Raw genomic sequence first — 6,406 nt, 5'->3', positions numbered from 1 at the left:
TGGGCCTGCCTGTCTCTCCATTCAAAGCCCCAAGGGCTGGCTACTGGGAAGGGGGCCAGGGCCCTGTGTACCAGTGACCTGGACTTCTGGACAGACCCTGGTGGAAAACGACTTCTCAGCTGTCCTTCAAAGACTATGGGATCCACAGGCCTCCAACACCCCTGTCCACTGCAGACACTTAGTGAGGAGGGCAGGGTAGAGGCGAGGTCCCGAGGAAGGAGGGGAGGGGTGGGAGGAATGGAGGCAGCTGCTCCTTGCCACTGGCCCCATGGGACAGATGCACTCCAAGGGGGTAGCCCTGGACATGGCCCCCTAGAAGACACAGCTGCACCTGCTGTATTTGTTCAGGCCCAGGTTCTGCCCAGACCAGGACTTCAGGAAGCGGGGGTCACTGCAGACCAGGTGGGGAGCTGGGGCAGGAGCTGGACTTTGAGGCCCAGCAGCATCCAGGATGGGGGCAGCCTTGGTGGGCCTGGCTTAAGGAGAGGCTGGGTGTCTATGGGGATGGTGCTGCCATACGACCCGGGACGCTCAGAGGCCTGAGCTCTGGTGAATTCGCTGCTCATGACCTGGGCCCGTGAACTCAAAATAAATACAGTGAAAGAAGATAAGTATGTCCGTGAGAAATCTCATTTTCTTTCCAATTACAACTACTATTTTTAAAGTATCAGACATTCTTTTTTTCCCATTTCCTCCCTAATTTTTCAGGGCTCCTACTTGGCTGGCTTGGCCAGTCGCTGGGCACTGGCCTGCCCTGTGGCCCAAGGCGCGCTGCCCTCCTCTGGCCCTCGGTGTTCTTGACGGGGAAAGGGGTACTCTGGGGGCAGCGTCAGGCGAAGTAGGTGTAAAAGAAGATGTTGACACACATGAGGAGGATGGCGTTGACACCGCAGACACGAGCCCAGAAGGCGTGTCTCTGGGATGCTCGGCCATCACCTGGGGGTAGTGGGAGGAACGGGGAGATGAGGGCCACAGGGTCCCACCCAGTACCCTTGCCTGCCACCCTGCCATGGGTGGGAGCAAGAGGGGGGCCTAGGGTCACACACACACACCTGTTTTCACTCCCAAGGGCAGGTCCTGAGCCAGAGTCCACCAGGTCAGGCTCTGGATCTAGAGGGAAGGGCAGGGGTGAGCCCAGACAGGGGTCAGTGACGGAAAGAGGGCAGGGATCAGGGTTAGATGGGGTTACAGGTCAAGACCCAGAAGATTCCTGAGTCAGAGAGGGTCAGAGGCCAGGGGTGAGGGCAGGCTCACCTGGACGCCCTGGGGGTGTGGTGTCAGCAGGCTCCCAGCGACCACCACAGCCCCGCTGAGCAGGAAGAGGGCCACGGCGAAGTGCAAGTAGTGGACGCCATGGAGGATGGGGGGCCGCGTGTCAGGGTGGCCGCAGGGCGGGGCTGGGTGCAAGAACTCCAGCACCAGCCTCGTGGCACCCACTGCCAGCCCCGCCATCAGGCCCCAGAAGGCTCCCTGGAGGAGAAGGCAGGGCTGCTGGGGCCTCGGGAGGAAGGCCAGGCCTCCCCCACTCAGCACCCAGGCAGCAGGGGAGATGAGCCCTGAAGCCTCCCGCTCTTCCCACATCCCACCTGCTCGTTGGCCCGCCGCCAGAAGATGCCCAAAACGAAGACTGCGGTCACCGGTGGGGCCAGGGAGCTGGTCACCGACTGCATGTAGATGAAGAGCTGCCCCCCATTGGAGCCCTGCAGGACGGGGATCCAAGCCACACTCACGCCGACGAGCACCACGATGACCAGCCTGCAGGTAGCAGGAGGCGGGCCGTCCTCAAGACCCCCACCCCTCCCCACCTCCCCTGGGTCACTGAGGCTGGCTCTCCATCTGTCCCCTGCTGCAGAGCTCCAGCCTCCTCCCCGGCCCCTGCTCCTCTCCTCCAAGGACACAGCTGGCCTTGCCCTCTCCAGACTCTTCCATGGCTCCCTGCTGCCTGCAGGAACCGCCCCCGACTCGGCCTGCAGTGCTCCCGGTCATCCCTGCCATCTCCCCCTGGTCTCCTGTCCATCTTCAAGGCCCGACTCCACCTCTCTAGGTTTGCCATCTCCCACTCCTGGTGGCAGCAGCCTCATCCTTTAGTTCCCTGCTGCACCTCCCAGCACACAGTAGGCGCTCAATACAAACTTGTGTTGCCCTCACATCCAGGCCAGACTGAGCCCCTGGTGGTTCCTCAAATCCTGGCGGGCCTTTGAAGGAGTTGGGACCTCTGGTGGCACACCCCACCCTCTGCTGTGCGTGGCCTGAAGCCCCTCTCCCTGCCCCCCTGTGTGGACACCTCCTCTCAGCTCCTGCCTGCCTCTGGATGGTGTGAGCACCCTTCCTGCCCCCTCTACCCCCCCCCGCCCCCCGACACCAGCAGGGACGTGTTTCACTCATTCCTCCATGAAGCATTCATGAGGAGCCTGCCTGAGAGACGGATGGGGTGCTGGGGCTAGGTCTTGGTGACAAGCGGGCCTGGTTTCAGTGCTGCCCCCGGAGTGGGGTGTTCTGTCATCGTGTGCTCAGGGCTAGGCCAAGGGAGCCCAGAGGAAGCACCAATCCAGGAGGGCTTCCAGGAAGAGGGGGCCCTGCGGCATTGGGGGACAGAACTGGGGCTAGGTGTCCATATGCTCTTCTCTGCTTAAGGGCCCCTTGCCTGTATCCTGGCTCACCTGGATGTCCCTCACCCCCAAGGTGGGTGATGGGTGGGACCCTCCGGGACCCCAGAAAGGACAGCAATAGGCCATATGTGCAGCTGGGCGGGTCCTCCCCTTCCCGGCCTGAGGGAGAGGGTGGAGGAAGGAGGCGCCCCCTTGATTAGGGCTAATTAACCCTCCGCCTGGCAGGCGGCGGGCGCTGCCCTCTTCAAAGGCACAGGCAGGCTGCACCCCACCCTCCTTGCACAGGCCCTGCGTCCAACACCAGACTCAGCATCTCTCACAGGGCTGGGCCTCTGCAGCCGGCCTAAAGTGTGGCCCTGGCCCTCACCAGCCTCTGGGGTTTGCTCTTCTGACTCAGCCCCCATCAGGCTGCCAGAGGGACCCGAAACCCAGAGGCTGTTCCTTCTGCCTGGAATGCCCTAATCAGCTCCTCCCCCAGCAAAGCCTCCTCATCCTCCAAAGCCCAGCTCGAGGCCCTCCCCCTCCAGGAAGTCTTCCTGCCCCCCCCAACCCCATTCTGCTGTCGGGTGGGCAGGCCCCCTCCACTGTCCCTGGGCTGCAGCTGTGGTCACTTTAGGGGAGCCCCACAAGGCCAGGTGTCTCTGAGACCTCTCTGGGTCCCAGGGAGGCCCGGCACTAGCGGACTGAAAAGCAGGAGTGGGTGCAGGGAGGACCAGGGAGTGAGGCTCCGGACGCCGGTCATGAAGTGATCACACTCCGAGGCCTGTGGTGGCTCCTCCAGCCCCCACCTGAGGCGATGCCAGGCTCCTGGGGGACCCCTGCTGCCCTGCCCTGTGTTCTGTCTCTTCTTGGACTGGGGCTCCAGAGACCCAGAGCCCGCATTGGGGAAACACAGCTTGAGCGGTGCTGTTTTAGGCAGGAAGCAGGCTGGAGGTATTGGGGGTGTGCTGGTGCTTCAAGAGGGCAGATGGTAGGGCTGAGCCCTGGGGCCCAGAGAGGGTGAGCAGCCAGGCCCACATCACACAGCTGTGTGCCCACAGGCAGGCTGGCAGGGCCCAGGGTGGGCTTGCCTGAGGGGATGGGCGTGAAGGTGGGCCAAGGGTGCTGTTTGTGGGGTGGGCCGCATGGAGGGGAGACCAGCTCAGGACTTTGGCCAGGAAACAGCAGGCAGGGGCTGTGGAGCCACCAAAGGGGCCCTGAGTCTGCTGTGTCCAGCCAGGGGGGCGAGGCAAACCCCTGGGCAGTAGGAGAATGCCCAGTCCCAGCATCCGGGAGGCTGGAGCTGGAGGGGCTCAGGGAGTCACCTGGCTGGGAAAAGTGGCCCAGGTGCCGACCCTGGGAGTAGAGGGAGGGGCTCCCTGCCCTGGATGAGGCCCGGGCCATGCAGGAGCCCATACCTGCCGGCTGGCGTGTCCCAACACAGGCGGCTGTACTGCGTCACGGGACAGCTGCCCGGAGCTCAGGGGACCCCACCCTGAGGATGGGTGCCATGCACTCTCAGCCCGAGGGGGCACTGCTGGGTCAAGCCCAGCACCAGAGAGCAGGGTCCCTGGGGCGGGCAAAGTGGGGGTCGCATGGCTCAGAGGGAGATAGTTGGGGACGGGACCCCTGAGAGGGCACCAGCGCCCCTTCACCAATCACAGAGTCTCAGCCCGGGAGCTCCTGGGGACTTAGCCAAGCTTGGGGATGGAGGGCCGGGCCAGACACAGCTACACCCACAGGAGGGGCGTCAGAACACCAGTGGGACCTACAAGACCTGCCTGATCTATGGGAGCCACTGGGCTCTAGTTCCTACAGGGGCCTTCCAGGGGAGGGGACTCAGTCCTTGCCCGGGGGTATCAGGTGGGCTGCCAGGAGGAGGGGCACTTGAGCAGATTCTAGAAAGATTAGATGAGTCATAGAGGGATAAGAACGGAACAAGCAGGGCTTAGAGGATGTGGGCAGAAGCTCAGTGGGGCCAGAGGGACAGCTACAGCCTGGGTGTGGCCACGCCCAAGTACTGGCTCCCGGCATGTCTGCAGCAACTGGGATACAACAGGGGACTAGGGGCTCAGACCCAGGGAAGACATCTCTGGGTGTTGGGGAAGGGGGCTTTCCCAGCAGACTCCCTCAGAGGTCCCGACTGGAGTAAGAGAGCTACCCAGGATGGGCATGGCCAGGGGCTGGATATGGAAGGTAGGCGCAGGATGTTCTGGCCTCTCCTCTTCTCTCCTTCCTGGCATCATTCTATCTCTGACCAGCAAACTCTTACTCATCCCTCAGTGCCCACCTCTGGGGGTTCCTCCTGGGCTGAGGGTGTGCTGGAGAAGTCCTCCTCCCCACCCCTCCCCCATACCGTCCCACCAGCAGCAGCTCCCGCTCGCCCGCACGGGGCCGCAGCCGCCTCCAGATGTCCATGGTGAAGAGGGTGCTGCTGCTATTGAAGATGGAGGTCAGCGAGGACATGAGCGCAGCCATCATCACAGCGACCATCAGCCCCCGCAGACCTGGGGGAGGGGTACAGGCCACTGTGACCTCCCTGGGCTGCTCCTGGGCCCTACTGATGAGGCCCCTCCAAGTGCCCGCAGGCAGAGGCCCAGAAGGGTTGGGGTGAGGGTGTTGGAGGTGGTGGGAGGAAGACCCTGACTTGGGATGCTGGGGCTGACAGTGGGCTCCTGCGGCTGCAGGCAACGTGTCTGCTCTCAGCCTCTTCTTTCTACAGAGCTGCCAGTTGACAGAGTGCTTCCACACCCGGACTGCATCTGACGGGTGAGGAGGTGGAAGCTCAGAGAGGAGAAGAGAGTTGCCCAGGGAGGCACAGCAGGCCAGAGGCAAAACCCAGGGGTAGTGGGGGAGTGACAAGGGACCCTCAGCCTGGAGCCCACACCCCGGGCAGGGCGCAGGGGTCCAGAGCCTGCGGTTTCTGCTACTTTTTGTGCATGGCTGCCAGGCAGGCTGAGAGGAGATAAGGCTGCCCACCTGGGGGATAAAAGCCCTTGAAAATGAATGAAGGGCCCGCACTGAGGTGGGCAAGGCCCTGCTGTGCAAGGCCTCCTGGGGGTTGTAGGCTCCAAAGGGGCTGAGGGTACAGAGACTCAGTGCTGTGTGACTTTAGGTTGGTTGGCTCCCTCTCTGGGCTTTGGCACAAGTCTGTCTCCAAAGTTTCTTGTGCTTTTTCTTCAAGTGTGTAAGCACCTCCTTCACCTCTGTAGACTCCCTGTCTATCCTCCACCCCCACAACACCTATACACCCCTCCCTGACTCCAGGAAATGCCACCTCCTCCGAGGGCTCAGCCTTGTAGATGCCACTGCTTGCCTGGCCCTGGTTCTGCGTCTGACCTGCTGCGTGACTTCCAGGCATCTCATAGCTCCCTCTGTTCACTAGGCTGGCTGAGATGGGGCCCAAAGCAAAGTGAGTTAAATCATGGTTTCCCCCTCAAACATTTCTCCAACCTCCTTCTCCTGCTCAGGGAGGTGGATTACCTTGGGGTTTATTCTCCTCCCATTTCTCAGGTGGGGAGCTCAAGATCTTGGAGCTGGATCTCTAGGGGTTGTGGTGAGCCCCTCTGAAGAGTAGAGGCAGACGACGCCCCAAGGTGCGAGCCCACAGGGCAGCCAACCCCTGTGCCAGTCAGTTTCCCTGTGCTGTGTTTAATCCCACAACCACTTTGAGGGGTGAGTAGGCATCATTATCCCCAGTTTGCAAATGAGGACACAAAGCTATGAGCAGGGAAGAGGCTTGCCCCAAATATCTCTGCCAGCAAGCGGCAGAACCCAGGCCTGGTCTGGGAGGGAGGTGGAAGGTAAGTCAGAAGAGA

At 62.1% G+C, this 6,406-nt stretch overlaps 2 protein-coding genes across 2 annotated transcripts in view; one reads left to right on the top strand and one right to left on the bottom strand.

Moving 5' to 3' along the window:
* The window catches only part of LOC104990857 (GRB2-related adapter protein), a 21,810-nt gene extending 21,009 nt beyond the window's left edge, over positions 1-801 (top strand). Inside the window, exon 7 of the mRNA XM_010843173.1 lies at positions 709-801. Within this exon, the coding sequence (XP_010841475.1) occupies positions 709-801 (93 nt within the window). The remainder of the gene's footprint in view (positions 1-708) is intronic.
* SLC5A10 (solute carrier family 5 (sodium/sugar cotransporter), member 10) overlaps positions 618-6,406 on the bottom strand; it is a 56,067-nt gene continuing 50,278 nt past the window's right edge. The window contains exons 11-15 of the mRNA XM_010842915.1: positions 4,945-5,095; positions 1,587-1,755; positions 1,255-1,470; positions 1,053-1,110; positions 618-936 (exon numbers count right to left, since the gene is read on the bottom strand). Coding sequence (XP_010841217.1) covers positions 830-936; positions 1,053-1,110; positions 1,255-1,470; positions 1,587-1,755; positions 4,945-5,095 — 701 coding nt within the window. The 3' untranslated portion in view covers positions 618-829. The remainder of the gene's footprint in view (positions 937-1,052; positions 1,111-1,254; positions 1,471-1,586; positions 1,756-4,944; positions 5,096-6,406) is intronic.

Source organism: Bison bison, unplaced genomic scaffold (assembly GCF_000754665.1).
Source record: "Bison bison bison isolate TAMUID 2011002044 unplaced genomic scaffold, Bison_UMD1.0 scf7180017864180, whole genome shotgun sequence".
In the NCBI taxonomy this organism is placed as follows: Eukaryota; Metazoa; Chordata; class Mammalia; order Artiodactyla; family Bovidae; genus Bison; species Bison bison.
Note: the sequence above shows the minus strand (reverse complement) of the source record. Positions and strands in the feature narration are given on the sequence as shown.